Below are 25,496 nucleotides of genomic sequence, written 5' to 3'. Positions count from 1 at the left end.
TAATCTGATATATTTCATTGCAGTGTTAATGGTAATCAGTAACCATATCAACATTGTGCATGAAGTGATGATAAAAGGCTGAAGGTTCTTTCTGAAAGTAGACATCATTACTTTTATAACAGGCTCCTGTGAAGTGCAGTTCCTCTCCTACACCACCAGAGGGTGGTGGACCAGACCTTAAACCTTAAGGCTTTTAAGGTGGACCAGACCTTAAAAGCCTTAAACACTGAACACTCTGTATGATGTCTGAACATATTTTACATGCAAACACTTTCACAGCTGATTATTGACCCAGCTGCACAACATTAAAGTCATCTTACAGACATGCAGCTCATCAAGATTTGAACAACTCAACTTTGTCACTAACAAAAGAGAAGGAATACATAATGCTGGCGGTGGATTTGTGTTTGTGTGTGATACGTGATGATTTTGTGATCTTCAGGAAAAGAGACCCACAGAGTGAGAGTGAGAATCCTGCTGATGATGAAGCCGGTTCTGCTGAAGGCTCTAACGTTCTGGACTCCAGGCAGACCACTGTGGACGAGAGGGGGTGGGTAACAAAAACACACAACCATGAACTCATGATTTATCTTTAATAATGTTGACTCTGCTAGCAGAATTTGCCTCGAACCCAATGATGTCACACTTTTCTCAACAATGTTATTCAAAGTCCTACTTGATAATTGACTGCAGTTTTAGGGATATAATATTTAATATATATAATATTTAATATTTATTTTATTATCTAATATATAATATTTAATACTTTATTACAAAAGTCCAAAAAATGGGGTTAGTAGGTAAAATAAATAATTAATGATAAAATAAATAAAACAAATGAAAACAGTACAAAGACAAGACGTTAATGTTTGACTTTTCAATCGTTATTACTGTTTTGTATTCATACATTCATTCTGAAGTGTGAATGTGAGACTAGAAACATTGTGAAATGTTCCATCTTAAACAGGTGATGCAGTCAACCTTGCAGCAACAGTTTGAGTCACATTCCTCTCTGTCTGAGCTTAAGTACAGCTCACTCTGCTGAGATCTCTGAGTTTCATTACCTTTTCATTCTTACTGAGACGCAGAAACTTGGTGTCTCCTGAGTGTGTAACTGTCTGAAAAGAGGAGGTCCTAGCGCCCCATGCTGGGGGGCACTATGCCAGCCCTCCTTATGTGGCTGGGAGTTATTACTTTTTATACAGTTCATGTAGCAAGCTGATTGGTTGAGAGGCGTTCTAACTGTGTTGTTATTCACCATAACATCACAGTTTTTTCACAAACACTATCACTCCGCTGAGACACTGTTGCTAAGCAACGACTTTGACAGCTGTAGGAGACGCTCAAGCCATTTGAACGTTTTTACTTCTTACTTTACCACAAACAGAAAATGGACACTTTTAAGATCACATTTGACCGACAGCCGATTTGGTCAGACTCTGAAGATGAGACGACACTAAATTCCCAAACTGTCGTCACCACTGAGCAGCTCTTCAGTTGGCAGCTGTGACAGAAGAACAGCTGAACAACCTGGAATCAGCCAGAAATGAACCCAACACCATTCGCCAAACTAAACGGGCTGTAAGATGCTTTACAGACTGGCTGGAACAAAACAACATTAATATTGCAGCAATGATGTTATTTCGCGATAACCCACTCCCTCCCGGGTTCTACTGCTTAAGTAGAGATCTAAAACCCCTTTTTCACAGCAGCCACTAAATGCAGTTTCTACTAGTTCCAGAGTTTCCTCAGGTGAACTATGCATTTCAACTTTTTTCTTCCATAAGCTTGATGGATTGTATTTCAATGGAAATTTGTGTATGATTGACAAAAATATAAGAGAACAGGTTTTTCATCTTTATAAATGAGCAGGTCAACATTTATAAACTATGTATAAAATGCTTTTATTGCTGCTTGTTCATTTGTTAAATGTACAGGATTGTTCTATATGAAGAAAGCTGTAGTCACCAAAATGGGTGGCAGGAAAAAAACATTCGATTTGATTATACTAATTAAACCAGTCAAACTGATTTCCATTCTGCTGGTGGAATGGCCACTAGAGGAAGTGTTGGTCTTTCTTAACTTCAGCATTTACATTTCTGTTCCTTTGATCAAGCTAATTAAGCACTATGTTCACGCTGCCCTTTTGCTCTGGTTGTGTATTCATACAGCTCATTAATGTTTTACAGGACTGAACCACTGAAGACTCTGAAGGTGGCCCGTGAAAACTGGCACAGAGCAAATTTCATTTATTATTGTCCTGATAAAAATTCTCTAAAGTATCCGGATCTATCTAATAGAAAAATGTCTATTGATCCAATTCAAAAGATTATTTTAAAACAAAATGCTTGTGATTTTGAAAGTGATTATATAAATATCAAAAATATAGATATAGAGAATGAAGAAATGATAACATCTGAGAAAGATATGAACAAAAGAAAGGAGAAAACACAATATGCATTTTACTTTTTTAGAAGTAGAAATGGGTTCTTTACGGATCCATTTGGTCCATATTTCCCAAAAGATAAAGGTAAAGTTCACAGTGAGGATTTGGTTTGTGCTGAAATAGAAAAACTAGGAAAAGGGCTTATAGAATACAGTGACCTGTATATTTACACAGTGTACAGCCCCTGTATGGGGAGAAAAAGTACTGACCCCTGCATGTGTCGGTTAGACCTTTTATCTGATATGTTGGGCAGATGTTATGGGATTAAACTTTACATCTTTTTTTCAAAATATTAGGACCTTTTCTTTTACATCAATATATTAACACAAAACAAGTTCTAGAATTAGCTAGGACCCTAATTAAAACTGATGACCTCCAATCTACATTCCCCCTGAAAACATCATTTAAAGTTCTGATAAATCAGTTCATGAATTCTGATAAACTTACAAAATCATATAAATTGTTTAACAAGATATTAAGAGACAAAAGTAAATTTCGCAGCATGTGCTCTGAATCTGGTCAGACATATGAAGAGTTTAAAAAGATTGGAATGAAAATATCAGAAGAATTTGAGAAAACACTGAGAGCTTTCATTAGTGAAGAGGATCATCAGAGTGTCCTTAATTACATCCGTGAATTTGAGACCTGGTGGGATGGGATTTTAAGAAAGTCATATTGTGATTTTTTTAGACTAAGTGAATGTTTTAACACAGAGGTGACCAGGCGCTTCATTCACGACAGCCAGCAGCTTCCATATGGACCCATTATACGCTGTATTGGTGACATCACCTGATAACCCTCTGTAGGAAATCTGAATTTGACAATATTGTAATAACTTTGAATAAATGAGTTTTACCCCTCAGTGGCACTGTGTTCATCTTTTCATGTTTTTATCTTCTACTTTGCTCTGACTTTGGGAGGGATAAGGGGGACAGATATTTAGTTCTGTTATGGGTGACCGAACAGAGCAGAGAGTTGACAGACCGCAGCGGGAGGCCTGGCTATGGCAGCGTAACTAAGAGGGAGAACCAGAGGGTAACAAGGACATGAGGGCTCCCTGAGAAGTCAGCGCCCCTCTGCTCCATCGTTAACAAACTAGAGTGAACACGTAAGAGCAGCGGGATGACAGCACCAACATTCCCAGGTTACCATAAGACACCATAAGAACCCCCAGATCTGCACCTTTTTTCTAAAAGGAAAACTAATTAACCAAAGGCTCGACTAAACAGGTACGTTTTTAGCCTAGACTTAAAGATGGAGGCTGTGTCTGAGTCCCGAACACTGACTAGGTTGATAGTACGAAAATACAGATGAACACACGTATTAATATCAGTGCAGTCTTGTACAGGTAGAGGGCAGTACTGCAGCACACTGGACTAGAAATGAAATGACTACAAGACTAAAGTACAGAAGTTTAGCATTATTATGAGTATTAACTCTGAGTATAAACCAGAAAACTTCAAATCTCATGAAGCTTCAGCAGCTTTCTGTAAAACTAGACTCTCAAAGCTCATCAGCTCGATACTAGTACCAACTTACAGTGCCCTTATTTGAAACTTCATTATTACGTCTCTTCATTGCCATACAAAACAAGTAAGAGTGATGTAGGGGATCCTTCTTATCTCACAGTCTCGCACAGTGTGATGTTTAATCCCAGTGAATGCATCATCTCAGTGGTTAGCAATTCAGAGAATCTGCTGAAATCCTAACCTGTTTGAAGGTGCAGTGTGTGAGATTTAGAGGAATCTACTACCAGAGAATGATTATAATATACCGCATGTTCTTTAGTGTATAATCAGCTGTAACTATGAATCATTGTGTTGTCGTTATCTAAGAATGCGCCTTTCACGTCTACACAGGGAGCAGCTCCTGTTCAACAGCAGCCCCCACTGCCATGTTTCTACAGTAGCCCAGAGCAGACAAACCACACACTGGCTCTCTCTCACACTCTCAGCTTGAATTTGGTGGCTGGTGATGCTGACCATTTTGTGTTGTGAGAAGTGTGAGAACAAGAGTTCTACAGCTGCATCGTTCATTCTTAAAAAGGTGCTACAGTCGTTCTTTGAGTGGAGGCTGTGGTGTATTATAGGTGAAAAATAATAAAGAAGAAGTGTGTGGTACAGAAGTCCAGAGAGGCCATGAGGTAGTTATAAGTTTCTTAATTATTATCTTGAGATAACAAGATAATTAACTTGTAACTTGACAACGAATTAGTTGTCTTGTTATCTCAAGATAATGAGTTAGTTATCTTGTTATCTTGAGCTTAAAGTTAAAAGAAGCAAACTGAGTCTATGAACTGTATTTCTATTCTTCAGAACCTTTTTTTCTTTGGTGTTGGTATTTAGAACATATAGAAGAACCATTAGTTAGTTTAGAACCATGTTTGTAGATACATGTGTGAGATAGAACCTTCATATCACATAAAGGTTCTTTATCAATTTTCATTTACGTTATCTAGAAGTTGTTGAAGACCCTTTCATGAGGTGAAGATTAGTCTCATCCAGGAAAGAACGAGTGATTCCATTTGGGTTCTACCAGCTTCTTTACTCTCTGGCACCCCTTCTGGTTCTGTTCCAAACATCTATGAAGATTTTGCATCAGTTGCTCTGAAATGTTGTTGTTTGACAGGTTATATATGTGTTGTATGTTGTTCTGTGCTGCTCTGTGTTGGTAAGTGGGGTTATTGTGTGGGTGTTTTCTGGTGCAGTGTTGGTGTCTAACATCAGGGAGATTTGATTGGCTGTTGACGACCTGCCTGCTGTTTCAGCTGTTCAGCAGAGCTGCTGCCGTGTTCAGTAAAAGAGGATTTGTCTGAAGTGTTATGTTTCCCACAACTCCTTCTTCACCAAATCATCACAGTACTCAACAGCCAAGCAGTAAGCAGTGCTAATAACACACTACAAAGATCTTCATCATTGTACAAAGTTCATGTCTCTAGAGGAGTTTTTAAAGAGACCACCTACTAAAGAGCCCCTCACTCCTGTCATACAGAGCATGGTGTTTATATGATCACCAACTTTTCCATGAAAAAAAGCTCAGTACGAACATTAAAAACTCAGACCACTGTTTTTAAACTGGGACATTAGAGCTCAGGCTGTGTTGTGGATGACTCACTCGTCCTGCCGTGTTACTGGCTGCACGTGTTCGGCCTGCTCTACACTAGCGTTTCATTTTTTAACATTAAAAAAAAAAACAAAAACGAGACTTCAGTCTACACTAATTAGATCATTAAACATGAAAAACAAGCCTCTAAACAGACTTCAGGTTGTTAACTGTGATGTGAAACATTAAAGACCCCCTCCCGATCATCTGCTGCAGTCTTTCCACTGCAGTCCTTTAAAGACAACTTCCTCTTTTTGTTCTTTGTTTCCTGCAGTTGTTTTTTGTGAGTTCATTTCAACCTCAGCTGATCTCCCACGCCCCTCCTGACCCTCTTCAACAGACACTTCCTTCATGAGTGAGTTTAGCAGCCTGTTAGAGTCCCAGTGACCGTCCTGGCCTTCTGCATCTGTTTTTCTTCGTCTATGTTTCTTTTTGTTTTTCTATCTTTTTCTGCAGCTGATTTTCTGTGCCTGTTATTCTGTATGAAATATTATTAAATTCTGTATTATTAAATTTAATACTTTGTATATTTTTCTTGTACTTTTGTACATATACATATATCTTTATATTTTTATTGTTTATTCTATTTTAAATATTGTTTGTATATTTCCTGCTGCTCTGTCTTCTGTGCTGCTGTAACACCGCAAATTTCCCCGTTGTGGGATTAATAAAGGATTATCTTATCTTATCTTATCTTATCTTATGTCTTTTTCTGATGTTCTTAATTCTACAATTTTACTTCCTATAAATAAAATCATTTACTGTGTGTTTTACTCCCATGTTATTTTCAGATAAAGACAAATTCCAAAGTTGCTGTACTGACTTTCAATCTTTGATGGTGGATTGATGCTCAGCCTAATACTATAAAACTCTAAAATGATTTTATATAATTGCAGTGAGATGTTGATTAAGCAGATATGATGCTGTGAGAGCTGAACACCGTATTTCTAGAAATGTAAAAAAACTGACCAATTAAATTATTTTAGATGAAGCGAAAAAAATAACATTTTATTAATGGGTATTTAGGATTTGTTACCTTTGTGTTACCATAACTAGTTACAGCTGCAGTTACTAATTTATTACTTACTAACAACTGGAAAGATGTGATTGATCGGTCTGTACAAATTGTTACCATTATATTACCATATTATTACCCACTTATTACAAATTTATAAAGTGCAGTCAATGTAGAAATGAATCAGATTCAACCGTATGAATAGCCACAGCAGTTCACACTGATGTTTATGTGTGCATGTGTTGCAGAGTGAGTGGAAAGATGAGGCTCAGAAACACAGTTGGGTTTTGGTTTATTTATTGCAGTGTGTTCAATAGCATTAAATTCTAATCCATTTTCATTTTCATTCAGGAAGAGGAAGTTCAATAAACTTTAGAAAGTCCAGTTGGGTCAGATTCTTACTATCATCAGTTAAAATGTCCTGAGGAACGTTGTTGTTATCATCAGTTAAAAGCTGTGGCAGAAGGTCCTGGTGAAGCTTCTGGATGTCCTGAAGGAAGAACTGAAAAGCTGTTCTGTTTATATGTTCGCTAAGTAATGCTTGATCTACACTAGCATTGAACCATTTCTCAAAGCCAGATCTGAAAGCATCACAAATACGATTATAAAGATCGTTATCAGCTATTTCTCCCAGTATTTCATTAAACTTCTTTTTCCAGCCTTTTAATGTGTTATAAGACTCATAGACCTCTGTTTTAAATTTGCCTAGTCTGTCTAACAGTGTAATCTGGTCTTCACCTTCAGTGGCATTTTTAATAAAACTGCGCACATCAAACTGCTTTATCGTTTTCAGGCTAAATTTGTATTGAGGGTTTGAATCCTTAATTTTTTTTATAGCTTGTGTGACTAGATCATTGTATTTACGGTCTTTCGAGGGACCTAAAAGCTGACTGATGGGTCCTGCAAATCCATAATATATTGAAAAACCAATGTATGTTTTAATATTATACTCTTTAAACAAAAACCATGTTAAACAGGTTAACAGAACGATGCAGGGCACACTATCTTCACCTTTTTTGCCCATACAGGGACTGTTTAGAGAATATATATAAAGATTACTGTTTTTAGTAATCTCTCTATTTTCTACCATTTCCATTATTTTTTTAACTATAAAATCCTCACTATGTTGATCATTTTCTGGGAAATGTGGACCAGTTTTCCACTCTAATGTTTGATCTGTGTTTATTAAAAAGGCAAAACCGTATTGTTTGTTTTTATCAGGTGCTTCATTCTCTACTTTTTTTATTAAGTAAAGAAAATTAGGACTGTTATTATTTTTTTTTAAAGTTTTATATCTATTTAGTATATATTTGGCAGAGTCTATACTCTTGGGTAGGAGTAAGTATCGTATAGCCTTTTTAACAGAACAGTAATAATCAATTCTGTTCATTTTGCTCTGTTTCCTAATCTCCACCAGTCCAGTCCTGTAAAACAGTACAGACCCGTATTAATAAAGCTGTAATACAGTGTTGTTATGATGATGAAGTGTTAATGTTTATTTATCTTTGTTACTCACAGCAAATCATCCACAGTAGCTGGACGGTCATTGGTGGACTGAGTAGCGTCCACAGTAGCTGGACCATCGGCTGATCCTGCTTCATCATGAGTACGACTCTCCTCGACTCGTGGACGTTTTATCCTGGAGATCACAGCAGCATTCAGTAAAACTTCCTGTGAGCCCTGTATTCATAATGCTTTATAAAGCATAAAAGTGTTTTTTAATGTGACATAAATTTAAAACCCTGCAATGTTATAAAGTACAACCTTGTTTTAAAAAAAGTTGGGACACTGTGTAAAATGTAAATTAAAACAGAATGTAATGCTGTGCAAATCATTTAAACCTATATTTAATTGAAAATAGTACAAAGACAACATATGAAATGCTGAAACTGAGAAATTTCATAGTTCTTTTTAAAAACATGCCCATTTTGAATTTGATGGCAGCAAGATGTTCATATTTATAGCTGAAAACATGTTCTATGCAAATCAGTTAAAAGAAGGGTGGAGTAATTTGTGATCATGTTAGAGTTATAAAAAAGTATATGCTAATTTTCACAAAACAAAGTTTTCTTAAAAACACAGGTTTAATAACTTTCTTTAATAATCCATTAACAGATCATTTATAGCTGTGAACAAATCAGTTCATCAGAATCTGATACTGTACAAACGTTACTGTTGACCTGTGTATTTATATTTCTAACGGCTGTAAAAGCTGTTTTTCTGTTTATTTACAGTAAACTCTTTCACCAATGAGTAACGGGTTTTACAACATCAGGTTTTGTACACAAATAATCACAGTGACTTCCTGAAGTGTAATAGTGGCATAACGCATGTATGTAATGTCCAGTATGTTTATATGATAATAAAACATCTCCTGTGAAGAAACATGAGTAAGATATCGATCCTTTAGTTAAGGGCCTTTTAAAGAGCAGCTGAAGAGGAAACTGTTTATAATCAGTTCATGTTTCTAAGATAAAATGAAGTCTGAGCACTGAGCTGTTGTAGTTTCTGACCTCCTTTGATGATTTCAGATCTTTGTCATCATCACATATTCAAAAACATCGTTGACTTCAGAGTATATTCATAGTAGGATCCTATAGTATAGGATATTTTCAGGTATCAGAGTGATCTGGGAATCAGACCATTTATATATATATATAATATATATATATATATATATACTATTTTATTATCATTATTTTTATTATTATTATTATTATTATTAAGTGCTGTCAAGTCCTTTCCGACTCCTGGTCACCGTATGGACGGTGTTGCTCCAGAATGCTCAGTCTTCTGTTTGGGTCTTCAGGCTTCTGAACTGCTGCTTCATGACTCCTCTGATTGTCTCCATCCGTCTTGTAGCTGCTCGTCCTCTTTTACGCTCAGTTCTTCCAATCATAACAGTCTTTTCCACTGAGCCGGTTCTTCTCAGAATGTGTCCAGAATAAGGTCTTCAGTTTGGTTTGTTCTGCTGGGTCTTTGTTGTGTTTTGTAGGAGAAGCTGTCCACCATCTCCACATCTTCTCCATCAGGGTCCAGTTAACAGTCTTTCCTGTCGTCACAGCCTCAGTCTTCCTCATAGAGAGCTTATCTGATTACTCAGCCATAAATACTGGACACAATGTAAAGCTACTGTCACTGTTAGAAAGACACATTTTTATCTTTCTCCCTTTTTTTACTCGTTTTTTTCTCAGTAATGAACTGTGAGGATCCGTGTACATGAACTTATTTATCAGTGAAAGGGTTTGTTGTAAATGAACAGCAGGAACATCATTTATAAACATGAACAATCACATCAGCTACGAGACAAACTGTCATTTACATTCGTTCATTTTCAAATTCTGACGAACTAAACATTCTCAGCTGTTCATGGTCTGTTAACAGTTTATTAAACCTAGTTACTATATTATACTATACTATTTAGTATATAGCATATTTAGTCTGAAACAGTGCAGTTCATTTTATTAAAGAGGCTCAGAAACACTTACTACTAAAAATTTACACTTAAACCTTTTTTTTATTTTCCTTTATTTATAATTTTTTTATCAAGTGTTTTTGGGTGACTTTTAATTAGTTATTATTATTGTTATTGTTATTATTATTATTATTATTATACTGTTATTTTATTTTAAATATACTCGGTTGGTTTATCATAAGCTCTGAGATGGAATGTGTAAAACATGTTGAGACTTCATACAAATATCTGGATGTTTATCTACTTTTCTTCTCAGTTCAGTCGTAGTTCTAAGTTCCACTGTTCTCCCTCCTTCAAACAGTGATACCACACTGGAATAGAAACACCCCCCACCCCCCCCCAAATCACTCCAACCCCCTCCCCATCAAACCCGCCCAGTTTCAGGTTCATGTTCTACTCACGGTGAATATTGCTCTTGTGAGGAACTGCGCTTCCTGGAATCCTGTGATCCAAACAACATCAACTTTCAGAATAATAATTCACACACACACACACACACAGACACATATATCTTCCTCTCTGTTGTGTCTCTTTTTCTCTTTTTTATTCTTCCTCTTTTTCTCCTTTCTGTTTTTTCTCTCTATTTTCTCTTTTTTATTCTCTCTTTATAAAGAACCACACAGTAAAAGCAGGTAGAAGGACTCTGATAATGCTAAACTGTAGAGCCAAAGTAAAGCGAGAACTCACCGGTTTTCCGGTTCCCCCAGATGGAGGGCTGGGATGGGGGTCCTGCAGATCTCCCTGGTCTTGACCATCGTTCCCACAGTGGATCGGCTCTACAGGACGGTCTGCATCACTGATCTTTAACACTGTTGGTGCTAGATCATCAGGAGCCTGGGGTTCTCCCCACCCCAGCCCTCTCTTTTGCTCTTCTACTTGTGTAGAGGAAGTACTTACTACTTCTTTATTACATGGGTTAGTTGAATCAGTTTGCATCAGCTTGTGAGGGAGCTCTGCTGGTGAACAGAGCTTTATAGTGTCCGGTTCTGTGTCGTCGTGGCGATGCTGGGCGGAGACGCCACACTGTGAATAAAGACTTCCTGAGTCACATTGTTTCACAGAAAGAGACAGAGAACTGAAACTTTCCACTGACCAGCTCTACAGACCATCTGGCTAAACTAGAACCGCATTTACACACAGCACAGGAACACAGAACAGCACTGGGACATAGAACAGCACAGGGACACAGAACAGCACTGGGACATAGAACAGCACAGGGACATAGAACAACACTGGGACATAGAACAGCACAGGGACACAGAACAGCACTGGGACATAGAACAGCACAGGGACACAGAACAGCACTGGGACATAGAACAGCACAGGGACACAGAACAGCACTGGGACATAGAACAGCACAGGGACATAAAACAGCACAGGGACATAGAACAACACAGGGACATAGAACAGCACAGGGACATAGAACAGCACAAGGACATAGAACAGTACGGGGACATAGAACAACACGGTGACATAGAACAGCACAGGAACACAGAACAACACAGGGACATAGAACAGCACAGGGACATAGAACAGCACAGGGACACAGAACAGCAAAGGAACACAGAACAGCAAAGGAACACAGAACAGCACAGGGACATAGAACAGCACAGGAACACAGAACAGCAAAGGAACACAGAACAGCACAGGGACACAGAACAGCACAGGGACACTGAACAACACAGGAACATAGAACATCAAACAACAGCACAGGGACATAGAACATTACAGGGACACAGAACAGCACAGGAGTGTATATAGGAATACATAGAGAACTCAAGTTTATTAATATAGCACGTTTCATACACTGCTGTGGTTCAAAGTGCATTACAAATGATAAATTACAGAGTCAATTAAAAAAGTAAAGGAATAAAAACCTAATTAAAACAATCAATTTCAGAGAAAAAAACATTAAATCCAAATCAAATTAAAAATAAATTAAGATAAAGTGCCGTTACAGAGGTAAAGGGTCTAGAAACACTAACAGTGTGTAAACTGAGCTGAAAGCTGCTCTATCAGGATCGTTTTCAGGCTGGTTTAAAGTGTCCAGAGTCGGGCTCTTCTAATGCTCTCTGTCCACTGCGTCCATTTAAGAGCAGCAAGTCAAGTCAAGTCAAGTCAAATTTATTTGTATAGCGCTTTTTACAACTGATGTTGTCACAAAGCAGCTTCACAGAAATCCATTAAAGACAAAGTTTTAACATGAACTGTAAATCCTCCAGGTGAGCAAGCCAGGAAAAACTCCCTCAGAGCTGAGGAAGAAACCTTGGGAGGAACCAAGGCTCACATGGGGGGACCCATCCTCCTCTGGTCAAACTACCTACACAATTATTATACTACTAATATTAATAGTAGTAGTAGTAGTAGTAGTAGTAGTAGCAGTAGCAGTAGTAGTAGTAGTAGCAGTAGTAGTAGTAGTAGTAGTAGTAGTAGCAGTAGTAGCAGTAGTAGTAGCAGTAGTAGTAGCAGTAGTAGCAGTAGTAGTAGCAGTAGTAGCAGTAGTAGTAGCAGTAGTAGCAGTAGCAGCAGTAGCAGTAGTAGCAGTAGCAGTAGTAGCAGTAGTAGCAGTAGTAGTAGCAGTAGTAGCAGTAGTAGCAGTAGTAGTAGCAGTAGTAGTAGTAGTAGTAGTAGCAGTAGTAGCAGTAGTAGTAGCAGTAGTAGCAGTAGTAGTAGTAGTAGCAGTAGTAGCAGTAGTAGTAGCAGTAGTAGTAGTAGTAACAGTAGTAGTAGTAGTAGTAGTAGCAGTAGTAGCAGTAGTAGTAGCAGTAGTAGTAGCAGTAGTAGCAGTAGTAGCAGTAGCAGCAGTAGCAGCAGTAGCAGCAGTAGTAGTAGTAGTAGTAGCAGTAGTAGCAGTAGTAGCAGTAGTAGTAGCAGTAGTAGTAGCAGTAGTAGCAGTAGTAGCAGTAGTAGTAGCAGTAGTAGTAGTAGTAGTAGTAGCAGTAGTAGCAGTAGTAGCAGTAGTAGTAGCAGTAGTAGCAGTAGTAGTAGTAGTAGTAGTAGCAGTAGTAGCAGTAGTAGTAGCAGTAGTAGTAGTAGTAACAGTAGTAGTAGTAGTAGTAGTAGCAGTAGTAGTAGTAGTAGTAGCAGTAGTAGTAGTAGTAGTAATAGTAGTTAGGAGTCCATGAAAACTTCAGTGTAGAGTGGGAGTGGGCAGCTAGTCCAAGTCAAGTGGCGGTAGCTGGGCAAGTGGCGGTGACTGGGGTGTGGGCAACTGGTCTGAAGCGGATAGCAGGAGAGCTCCACAGACAATCATCCATCAGTGTCCGTCCGGCAGGTGGGCAGTCGTTTACTCGGAAAAAGGAAGGGAGATGGAATTAGTTTAGTTCTGTTTATGTAAAACAGAGAATGTGAACATTTCCAGACTGTGGCTAACGACTCCGGCAGATCTGACTATAACAGCTTAACTAAAAGGAGAGAACCAAAAGGACACACAGACACAGGAGCACCCTGAAACAATCTGGCATCCCTCCACTCCACCGTCCACAAACCTGAGTGATCGCGTGCGAGCGGCGGGACGGCAGCACCAGCGTCTCAGTTTACTATAATTCCCTGCGTCCATGGACCCCTGGATCTGCTGCCTTTATCCAGGGGGAAACATTAACTACCAAAAGCTAAACTAAACAAATGAGTTTTCAGCCTAGATTTGAATATTGCGACTGAGTCTGAGTCCCGAACATTTTCTGGAAGATCATTCCAGAGTTTGGGGGCTTTATAAGAAAAGGCTCTTCCCCCAGATGAAACCTTCTGAATTCTGGGAACTATTAAAAAGCCAGCACTCTGTGATCTGAGTAATCGTGGTGGCTCATAATGGGAAATAAGGTCTTGCAGGTACTCAGGAGCCCATGTAGGGCTTTATACGTCAATACGGAATTTAACAGGCAGCCAATGGAGTGATGATAGAACTGGACTGATATGATCAAATGTTCTAGTTTTAGTGAGAACCCTGGCTGCAGCATTTTGAACTAGTTGAAGTTTACTTAAATTCCTGCTGGTGCATCCTGACAGTACTGCGTTACAGTAATCTAGCCTTGAGGTAATAAAGGCATGTACTAATGTTTCTGCATCGTGCAGCGATAAGGCATTTCTTATTCTGGCGATATTGTGAAGATGTAAAAAGCTGTCCTGGTGATACTGCCTATGTGTTGATCAAATGATAAATCTGGATCAATTATGATGCCAAGGTTTTTTGCTGCTGAACCAGGTATAACTGGAAAGTCAGCGAGATTTAAAGTTAAATCTGATAATTTATTTCTTGCCACTTTTGGACCCAGAAGGAGAACCTCTGTTTTGTTACTGTTTAGGAGGAGGAAGTTACGCGACATCCAGCCTTTCACATCTTTTACACAGTCCTCTATTTTCTTTAACCTGTATTTGTCATCAGGCTTGGCTGATATGTACAGTTGCGTATCGTCTGCGTAACAGTGAAAGTTAATGCCATGGCTACTTATAACTGTGCCTAACGGTAACATGTATAATGTAAATAATAATGGTCCTAAAATAGAGCCTTGCGGAATTCCAGATCTTACTTGTGAATAATTGGAAGATGAATCATTTACCTTTACGAACTGATAACGTTCCGTTAAGTAAGAGTTGAACCCCGATAGGGCGGTCCCTGTGATTCCAACCATGTTCTCTAACCTTTCTAGGAGAATATTGTGGTCTATCGTATCGAAAGCTGCGCTGAGGTCAAGTAGCACTAACAGGGATACGTAGCCTTGATCAGAGGCAAGAGAAGATCATCTGTTATCTTAACTAGAGCTGTCTCAGTGCTGTGATGTGGCCTGAATCCAGATTGGAGTTTTTCATATATGTGGTTCTTATGTTGTTGGGCTACAGCTTTTTCTAAGATCTTAGATATAAATGGAAGGTTAGAAATAGGCCTGTAATTAGACAATACGCAGCATCAAGGTTTGGTTTCTTGATCAGAGGCTTAATAACTGCTAGTTTAAAAGCTCTGGGTACATGGCCCAGGCTAAGGGACGAGTTTACTATAGTTAAAAGAGGATTAATGATAACTGGTAGCACTTCTTTGAGTAATTTAGAGGGGATTGCATCAAGTGTGCAGGTTGAACAATTTGCAGAGGAGATAATCTTCTCTAGTTCTAGCTGTGGTAGTGGGTAGAAAGTTTCCAGCCTTTCCTCTGCAACTACGTTATGTTTTATATCAGCCAAGTTGGATTTAATACTGTGGGTTGAATTTGTTGTCTAATATTTTCAATTTTATTATTAAAAAAGTCCATAAAAACTTCACTGGTGAGAGTCGTCGGAATCTGTGTTTCAGTACCTGCCTGATTTTTTGTAATTCTGGAAATCACACTAAACAGTCCTCTAGGATTATTTTTATTGTTCTCGATCAGCGAGGCCAGATATGCTGAGCGAGCTTTAGTGAGAGCATTTCTATACTCTATAAGGCTGTCCTTCCAGGCCAAGTGGAACACTTCCAGCTTGGTTGATCGGCATTTCCGCTCTAGTTTCCGTACTGTTTGTTTTAAGGTACGGGTTTTATCATCGTACCATGGGGCGAGCTTTTTCTGTCTTATCCTTTTGAATTTTAAGTGGCGCCACATTTTCTAAAGTAGATCGGAAGGTATTTTCTAAATAGTCGGTTAGTACATCTAGCTCCATTGGGTCTGATGGAGTGGAGACTAGGGTTGTTAGTTCTGGGAGGTTTTCTATGAATTGCAGGGCGGTAAATGGTTTTATTGAGCGCTTTGCAGAATAGCGAGGGGATGTACATGTATTATAGCTAAGACGTAGCTCATAAGAGATTAGGTAATGGTCGGAGATTACTGAGGTTTGGGGTAGGATACTAAGCCTGTCTATGTCAAGTCCGAGTGTCAGAACTAGATCTAAAGTGTGACTACAGTAGTGCGTAAGCCCTGTTACATTTTGGGTGATACCAACAGAGTCTAGTCTAGCACAGTTTAGTCTTCACCTTCGGTAAGGTAAGTAGCCCCTTCCTTGCAGGCATGAACTGAACCATTTTAGGACAGTTCCTGAGAGGCCAACCCAGTTCTGTGTGTTTCTGATGGTTTCCCCAAAACATACACCTGCTGAGGGGGGTGCAAATATTTAGTAGCTACTAAGCTCAACATTAAAACTAGTTTGTGAGGTGCAACTCGTTTGGATTTAGTAATGCATAAACCTGAACTTAATGAACATTTACAGCACAACTATCCTACATTTGAACTTCCGCAGCGCTGGTGCAACCAGACACAGGTGTTTTTCCAGAGTCTGTATTCAAACAAACGTCATTAATAACTGTAATAAGAGCCGTTTCAGTGCTGTGATTCGGACGAAAACCTGACTGAAATTTGTCTAGGCAGCTATTTAAGGACAGAAAGCCAGTAAGGTGCTTAAAGACAGTTTCCTCAATAATTTTTCCCAAGAAAGGCAGATTTGAGTCTGTAATTTTTAGCTTTTATGTTGCCAGTTGTTTGATCCAAGTAGCCCTGAGAACATTTCGCTTCTCCCTGCAGGCAGAGGACCACTGATAAATGACTGCACGTTGAGCTTCCTGAGTGTGTTGAAGAGCTCGTTAAGGTCACTTTTTAATGCTTCCTTGTGTCATTCTTACCTACATGGACAACGACCCTCTTCACTGTTGTGTATTTTACACCATTAACAGAGTCATCTCCAAAAACAAAGGCGTCTGCTTTGGCCACAGACCTCTTTTTTTCTGTAGTTGTTTTTTTCAGCACTAACTGATCTGAATTCACTGAGCAGTTTACCTACATGTTTTCCTAACTGAGCCAAATTCCAAAATTCTTGTACTCTGGCTCCCTCAGTCCTTAGACCATTGATGGTAGAGATTCAATATGCTTGGCTGTGGTGAACAACATGAATTTAGTCTTTTTCAGCATTAAGCACTAATTTATTATATTATTTATGCATGTATGTGTTGTAAAGTGAGTGGAAAGAGACTCAGAAACACATCACAATGTTTTTTTTTATATATTTATTACAGTTTGAATACAGTATAGCCAAATTCAGATTCATTTTCATTTCAATTCAGTCCATTTCAGATCAGGAAGCTCAGTGATCCTTAGGAAGTCCCACTGTGGAAGGCTGTAATCATCAGTTAAAAGCTCCTGGAGAAGCTCTTTGGGAAGCTCCTGGAGAAGCTTCTGGAAGTCGTGAATGAAGCACTGAAATGCTTTTCTGTTTATATCTTCACTTAGTCTGTCATTTATGAAGTCATTACTTGCCTGTTTCACATCTTTATTCCACCATCTCCGAAAGGCAGATGTAAAAGCTTTACAGACAGGTTCCTTTACTTCACCCAGTAACGTCTTAAATTTTCTGTCTTCAGAAGGAAATACCTCTTCAAAAGTTTGCTCACTGTATGGAAAATGAAAGGTCTCTGGCTTATATTCATCTAGTGCTTTAAACAATCTATCCCTGTCTTCGCCTTCAGGAATGGCCTTTTCTATACATTTCTGTGGACTAAATGAAGGCAGGTTAAATTTGGATAGAAGGTCTGTGTTCTCAATGACTCTTCAGTTTCATGAGGAGCTAAAAGCTCACAGATGGATCCTGCAAATCCATGATGTTTTGAGAAGCCGATGCATGTTGTAATTTTATATTTTTTGAACAAAACAACTGATAAAAGCATTAAAATAATGATGCAGGGTGGACCTTCGTGTTTGCCAATACAGGGGCTGTTTAGAGAATAGATCCATAATTCACTGTATTTAGTAATGTCACCATTTTTCACTAATTCCAGTATTTCTTTAACTAAGAAATCCTCACTATGCTGATTATCATCAGAGTCTGGATAATGGGGACCAATTTTGCTTGATGTTTGATCTGCTTTTCTGAAAACTGCAAAACAGTACTGCTTGTCTGTTTTCTTTACCTTTACCTCCTGTATTAGTTCGAGAAAACTACTCTCAGTTTCACAAAATATGGAGCTAAAATTGTTATTGTTGATTCTTTTTAGAATACATTTGATAGAGTTGTCATTTTTAGAAAGGTGTGGGTACTTTAAAGTCTTTTCAGAAAAAGAATAATAAATTAACTCTTCCTTGTCCCATTCTTCCTTTTTAATGTCCACCTTCTTTATTATCTGCAGCAGTTCTTCCAGTTTGATCCTGTAAAACATTATTGAGCTGTAAGAAAAACCTGTGACTGTGATACCGTGTGAAAGTGTAAACATTACAGTTTATTTATTTTTATTACTCACTCTGTCTTGTCCAGCAGCTGAATAGTGATTTTTGGAGTCCTCACTCTCTGGGCTGTGAGCAGAGTGAGTCTCTCTGTCTCCGCTTGTGCGTCTTTTATCCTGGAGATCAGAAAAATGTTCAGTTATACTTCCTTTGAATTTGTATTCTTAATTCTTTATGATTACATGAATATGTTACATGGCATACATGATGCTTAATAATGCTTGGCACAGGCTTGTGTCATTGCTTATGACTAATTATAGCTACTTGCGTAACACTTTTTAAAAAAGGATATATAATTTAGAATCAGATTTCATAAAGCATCATAACATGTGTTCATAAGAACAGTGTAATCATAAATGTTGTAATGCCCTGTAACACAATATAAAATCGTTCTGGTATTTTACTAGATGCACATCCAGGTGAACATTTATTAGCAATAATCACTCCCATCCCTAAAGTGAAATAATCTGTTTTTTTTGTTTTTTTTTTAGTTTTAAAAAAGTTTTTAAAGAACCATACAGTAACAGCAGAAGGTGGAAGCATTCCTGCTAAACCCGATGATGCCAAACCTTAGAGCTATATAAAGTGAGTAGGAGTGGGCTATATGGGGAAAATATTATATACCATGCGCATCAAAATATTTTACTGCATCACAATAAAGATTTTCTCTAAGATTTAATAAATCTGAACAGATAAAATAGCACTTGTAGTGCCACATAAAAAAGATAATAATAATACACTACAACTACAATGGTTTTTATGCTACATGGCACTAAATCAGTTAAACAGGCCTGATTCTACTCTGTAATGAAACATGTAGTTGGGCAGTGTTCTTTAAGTACTGACAATATCCATCATATACTCAGAAAAGAGTTTCATGCCATAATTTACCATAATAGCAATAAAATATTGTCGTATTGCGCATCCTTAGAAGCGAGTACTCACCAGTCCTCCAGTATTCACCAGTTCTCTCTCTTGCTTTGTAGCTTGGATTGCCTGTTGTAAAATATTATGTTCTGGATTTTGACACTATCAACTATTATCAAATTGAGGAGACTCTGCTGATGAGCAGAATTGTGTCATCATAGTGATGCTGGGCGGAGCCTCTACATTACAGTAAAAATAGTTCTTCTTCAGTCTGTGAGTCACACTGTTTTAGAGAAACAGACAGAGAACCAAAACATTTCACTGATCAGCCTTACAGACCATCTGTTTCAACTAGATCCCAATTTATAACATATATAACTGCACAGAAACTTTAAACAATACCGGAACATACATCCCCATTTCCAAAAAAGTTGGGACACTGTGCAAAATAAATAAAAACAAAATACAATGATGTGCAAATCATTTATTATTATAATTCAAAAATATTTGTCCATTTTCAATTTAATGCCAACAACATGTTCTAAAAAAAAGTTGGGACAGGGGAACAAAAGGCTGGTAAAGTTGTGTAATGCTAAAAAAAACACCTGGTGGTTGATTGAGAAAAGTTTAGAGCATCTCAGAGAGTCTTTCAGAAGTAATGAGGAGGGGTTCACCACACTGTGAAAGACTGCACAATCAAATAGTGCAACAATTCAAGAATAACATTTCTCAACATAAAACGGCAAAGAACTTTTACTTTTCATCATCTACGGTACATAATAACATTAAAAGACTCAGAGAATCTGGAGAAATCTCTGTATGAAAGGGTCAAGGCCAAAAACCAGTATTAGCTGGCCGTGATCTTTGGGCCCTCAGACAGCACTGCATTAAAAACAGACATGATTCTGTAGAGGAAATCACTGCATGGGCTCAGAAACACTTCCTACCCAATTTCCTCTACAATTTAGTCGTCTCCAATTCCACCCGCTAGTTAGGACTCCCCCAATCACACGATGCTATCAACGCTATGAGGGTGAAGGCTAACACAGGCTTCCTCCGAGACCTGTGAAGCACCACCGCATCTTTTCGAACTGCCGCTCACGCAACGTCACTGGACAGCCGAACGCGCTCGGAGGAAAGCGCCAACCGCCAGATCTGTTACGTCAGCTAACAGACGCCTGCGCTGACTAGCATCGCGCTGAGTGATGGCGGGAGAAGAGCAGCCATCCCACCCACTCAGAGAGAGCGAGGCCAATTGTGCTCTCTCGGACTCCCGGCTGCCTTCACATGCATATGAACTTGAGTGACATGCCATTCTTAATCCATCGGGTTTAATATGATGTTGGTCCACCCTTTGCAGCTATAACAGTTTGAACTCTTCTGGGAAGGCTTTCCACAAGGTTTAGGAGTGTGTTTATGTGACTTTTTGACCTTCTTCCAGAAGCGCATTTGTGAAGTCAGACACTGATGTTGGACAAGAAGGCCTGGCTCACAGTCTCTGCTCTAATTCATCCCAAAGGTGTTCTATCGGGTTGAGGTCAGGACTCTGTGAGGGCCAGTCAAGTTCGTCCACACCAAACTCGCTCATCCATGTCTTTATGGAGCTGCTTTGTGCACTGTGCGCAGTCATGTTGGAACAGGAAGGGGCCGTCCCCAAACTGGACTCTAGAGCAGTGGAGACGTGTTCTCTAGAGTGACCAATCACGCTTCTCTGTCTGACAATCTGATGGACGAGTCTGGGTTTGGCGGTTGCCAGGAGACGGTACTTGTCTGACTGTATTGTGCCAAGTGTAAAGTTTGGTGAAGGGGGGATTATGGTGTGGGGTTGTTTTTCAGGACTTGGGCTCGGCCCTGACCTCAACCCGATAGAACACCTTTGGGATGAATTAGAGCAGAGACTGCGAGCCAGGCCTTCTCGTCCAACATCAGTGTCTGACCTCACAAATGCGCTTCTGGAGGAAGGTCAAAAATTCCCATAAACACTCCTAAACCTTGTGGAAAGCCTTCCCAGAAGAGTTGAAGCTGTTATAGCTGCAAAGGGTGGGCCGACATCATATTAAACACTATGGATTAAGAATGGGATCTCACTCAAGTTCATATGTGTGGGAAGCAGACGAGCGAATACTTTTGGAAATATAGTGTATAACAACACAGGAATATGTAACAGGCCATGTAAAGCTTATGCTTATTTACAAAGTAAAACCTTATAAACTATGGATTCTGAAACATGATATTTGAAAACAGTGTGAGAGCATGTTCAGGGGAGAACTTTCAGTTCAGGATAGAAGCTCTATTCCTAGAAGAAGGTGCTGACTTTATTTCAGTGAACGTTCATCAACCACAGAGGCAGAGGCTTATTTCTGGTTTCCCTTCTCAGTGACACAGGAAACATCTGCACTCTGCATGCATTAAAAAAGACTAAATGTCAGCATGTTAGGTTACGTGTCTTCTGCAGAATTTGTTGCCACACAGGAATATGTAACGGTCCAAGAACATGTATAACAGCACAAAAATATATAACAACACAGGAATATGTAACAACCCTGGTGAGTATATAACAGCACAAAAATATATAACAACACAGGAATATGTAACAACCCTGGTGAGTATATAACAGCACAAAAATATATAACAGCAGAAGAATATGTAACAGCCCAAGAACATATATAACAGCAAAAGAATTTATAACAAAATAGGAATATGTAACAGCACAGGAACATATAACAGCACAGGAACATATATCAGCACAGGAACATATAACAGCACAGGAACATATAACAACTCAGGAATATATAACAACACAGGAACATATAGCAACACAGGAAAATATAGCAAGACAGGAATATGTTAAAGCACAAGAACATATATAACAGCACAAATACATATAACAACACAGAAATATATAACAGCAGAGGAACATATAACAACACAGGTATATATAACAGCACAGGAACATATAACAACACAGGAATACATAACAGCACAAGTACATATAACAACACAGAAATATAACAGCACAGGAACATATAACAACACAGAAATATATAACAGCACAGGAACATATAACAACACAGGAATATATAACAGCACAAGTACATATAACAACACAGAAATATATAACAGCACAGGAACATATAACAACACAGGAATATATAACAGCACAAGTACATATAACAACACAGGAATATATAACAACACAGGAACATATAACAACACAGAAATATATAACAGCACAGGAACATATAACAACACAGAAATATATAACAGCTCAAGTACATATAACAACACAGGAATATATAACAGCACAGGAACATATAACAACACAGAAATATATAACAGCAGAGGAACATATAACAACACAGGAATATATAACAGCACAAGTACATATAACAACACAGAAATATATAACAGCGCAGGAACATATAACAACACAGGAATATATAACAGCACAGGAACATATAACAGCACAGGAATATATAACAGCATAAGTACATATAACAACACAGGAATATATAACAGCACAGGAACATATAACAACACAGGAATATATAACAGCACAAGTACATATAACAACACAGGAATATATAACAGCACAGGAACATATAACAGCACAGAAATATATAACAGCACAGGAACATATAACAACACAGGAATATATAACAGCACAGGAACATATAACAACACAGGAATATATAACAGCTCAAGTACATATAACAACACAGGAATATATAACAGCACAAGTACATATAACAACACAGGTATATATAACAGCACAGGAACATATAACAACACAGAAATATATAACAGCACAGGAACATATAACAACACAGGAATATATAACAGCACAGGAACATATAACAACACAGAAATATATAACAGCACAGGAACATATAACAACACAGGAATATATAACAGCACAGGAACATATAACAACACAGGAATATATAACAGCACAAGTACATATAACAACACAGAAATATATAACAGCACAGGAACATATAACAACACAGGTATATATAACAGCACAGGAACATATAACAACACAGGAATATATAACAGCACAAGTACATATAACAACACAGAAATATAACAGCACAGGAACATATAACAACACAGAAATATATAACAGCACAGGAACATATAACAACACAGGAATATATAACAGCACAAGTACATATAACAACACAGGAATATATAACAGCACAGGAACATATAACAACACAGGAATATATAACAGCACAAGTACATATAACAACACAGGAATATATAACAGCACAGGAACATATAACAACACAGGAATATATAACAGCACAAGTACATATAACAACACAGGAATATATAACAGCACAGGAACATATAACAACTCAGGAATATATAACAACACAGGAACATATAACAACACAGGAAATATAGCAGACAGAATATAAAACACAGAAATATAAAGCACAAGACATATAACAACACAGAAATATATAACAGCACAGGAACATATAACAACACAGGAATATATAACAGCACAAGTACATATAACAACACAGGAATATATAACAGCACAGGAACATATAACAACACAGAATATATAACAGCACAAGTACATATAACAACACAGGAATATATAACAGCACAGGAACATATAACAACACAGAAATATATAACAGCACAGGAACATATAACAACACGGGAATATATAACAGCACAAGTACATATAACAACACAGGAATATATAACAGCACAGGAACATATAACAACACAGGAATATATAACAGCACAGGAACATATAACAACACAGGAATATATAACAGCACAGGAACATATAACAACACAGAAATATATAACAGCACAGGAACATATAACAACACAGGAATATATAACAGCACAGGAACATATAACAACACAGGAATATATAACAGCACAAGTACATATAACAACACAGAAATATTGTCAGGAGTCAACAGAATACAGACGCTTGCGGATGTAAGAAGAATGACCAATATAATCACAAAGCAGAAGGGCAGAGCAAAAACGAGGTCACAAAAACAGGCAAGGAAGTCAAAAACACAGGTCAGTCCAAATAGGCAAAGGCACAAAAAGGGGTAAGGCAAAAGGCAGAGTCGAAAATACAAAATGGTGGTCAATAAACGGAAAAACAGGCAAGAATATACAAACACTCAGTAGATCAAAGTGATACAATACTTCGCACTTAACCTATCTGAAGCCCGGGCTTTTAAAGTAAACTAACTAGTCATGTGAATAGAAACACAGGTGAAACCAGTTAGTATTCTGGAGATGCAGAGCGCTGATTGGTGCGCGAGCGGGAGTTCGAAGTCACGCGAGTCCCCACTGTATTGTGGGAAATGGAGTCCATGTCTGAGTCTGAGGGAAGTTGCTCCGTCATGTGATCCCCCAGAGGAGTCTGGGAGATGAAGTCCAGTTCCTTGCTGGAGGCCGTTGAATGTGTGACAAATATATAACAGCACAGGAACATATAACAACACAGAAATATATAACAGCACAGGAACATATAACAACACAGGAATATATAACAGCTCAAGTACATATAACAACACAGGAATATATAACAGCACAGGAACATATAACAACACAGGAATATATAACAGCACAAGTACATATAACAACACAGGAATATATAACAGCACAAGTACATATAACAACACTTGTGACAAGAAGTCTCAAACATTCTTCATCTGATAGTGGATTTAACAGGTGCTTCAGGACAGGCCATGTAAAGCTTATGATTATTTATAAACTATGGATTCTGAAACATGATATTTGAAAACAGTGTGAGAGCATGTTCAGGGGAGAACTTTCAGTTCAGGATAGAAGCTCTATTCCTAGAAGAAGGTGCTGACTTTATTTCAGTGAACGTTCATCAACCACAGAGGCAGAGGCTTATTTCTGGTTTCCCTTCTCGCTGACACAGGAAACATCTGCACTCTGCATGCATTAAAAAAGACAATGTCAGCGCGTCAGGTTACGTGTCTTCTGCAGAATTTGTTGCCAGGCAGACATTTAACACATTTTTTCTCACATTTCCGTGTTCAACACTATCAGTGTCTACACCATCATACAAAGGCAGGTGTTTCGGCCAAGACCGCTTGAACACTGGAGTCATGTTAGAAGGTCCTGGTGGTAATCAAATGGTGAATCAGTTTTGCGGTATGAATGAGGATAATCAAGGGCCATAATTTAGACAGTTATACAGTGAGGCAGGCACAGCTTGAATAGGTTCTACAGCATAATTACCGCAATGATCAAATATATCACTGAACCCACAATGGATAGTAATCTTATCCACAAGCCCCCACTGGTAACCCATGAATACAGATAAGAAAAATACCAAGCACAGTTTTTATGCAGGTCTTTTGTACTGTTTGAGGTGTACTGGGCTAGGTTTCACACTGT

At 38.2% G+C, this 25,496-nt stretch overlaps 1 protein-coding gene and 1 long non-coding RNA gene across 2 annotated transcripts; both read right to left on the bottom strand.

Moving 5' to 3' along the window:
• Window positions 1-6,838: 6,838 nt before the first annotated feature.
• On the bottom strand, window positions 6,839-14,666 carry LOC118812694. Its single transcript, XM_036577810.1, has 6 exons — window positions 14,605-14,666; window positions 11,173-11,710; window positions 10,726-11,061; window positions 10,440-10,480; window positions 8,080-8,202; window positions 6,839-7,987 (listed from the first exon to the last, which is right to left on the bottom strand). The coding sequence occupies exons 1-6, from the start codon at window positions 14,664-14,666 to the stop codon at window positions 6,907-6,909; spliced, it is 2,181 nt and encodes a 726-aa protein (XP_036433703.1). The 3' UTR covers window positions 6,839-6,906.
• Window positions 14,667-17,539: 2,873 nt separating this feature from the next.
• LOC118812824 lies at window positions 17,540-19,258 on the bottom strand. Its single transcript, XR_005007567.1, has 3 exons — window positions 19,152-19,258; window positions 18,224-18,322; window positions 17,540-18,131 (listed from the first exon to the last, which is right to left on the bottom strand). It is a non-coding gene; the product is annotated as an uncharacterized LOC118812824 (long non-coding RNA).
• Window positions 19,259-25,496: the final 6,238 nt, after the last annotated feature.

This window comes from Colossoma macropomum, unplaced genomic scaffold, assembly GCF_904425465.1.
Source record: "Colossoma macropomum unplaced genomic scaffold, Colossoma_macropomum, whole genome shotgun sequence".
In the NCBI taxonomy this organism is placed as follows: Eukaryota; Metazoa; Chordata; class Actinopteri; order Characiformes; family Serrasalmidae; genus Colossoma; species Colossoma macropomum.
The sequence above is the reverse complement of the archived record's forward strand: the minus strand, read 5'-3'. Positions and strand labels throughout refer to the sequence as shown.

What these genes read in the sequence shown, in the direction of transcription:
- LOC118812694 (XM_036577810.1), bottom strand. Translation starts at nt 14,666, where the DNA reads ATGGTTGGAATCACAGGGACCGCCCTATCGGGGTTCAACTCTTACTTA. An exon ending in CTGGGGGAACCGGAAAACCG is followed by an intron (nt 10,481 to 10,725) that starts GTGAGTTCTCGC and finishes TTTGGATCACAG; the next exon opens with GATTCCAGGAAGCGCAGTTC. An exon ending in TCACAAGAGCAATATTCACC is followed by an intron (nt 8,203 to 10,439) that starts GTGAGTAGAACA and finishes TGTGATCTCCAG; the next exon opens with GATAAAACGTCCACGAGTCG.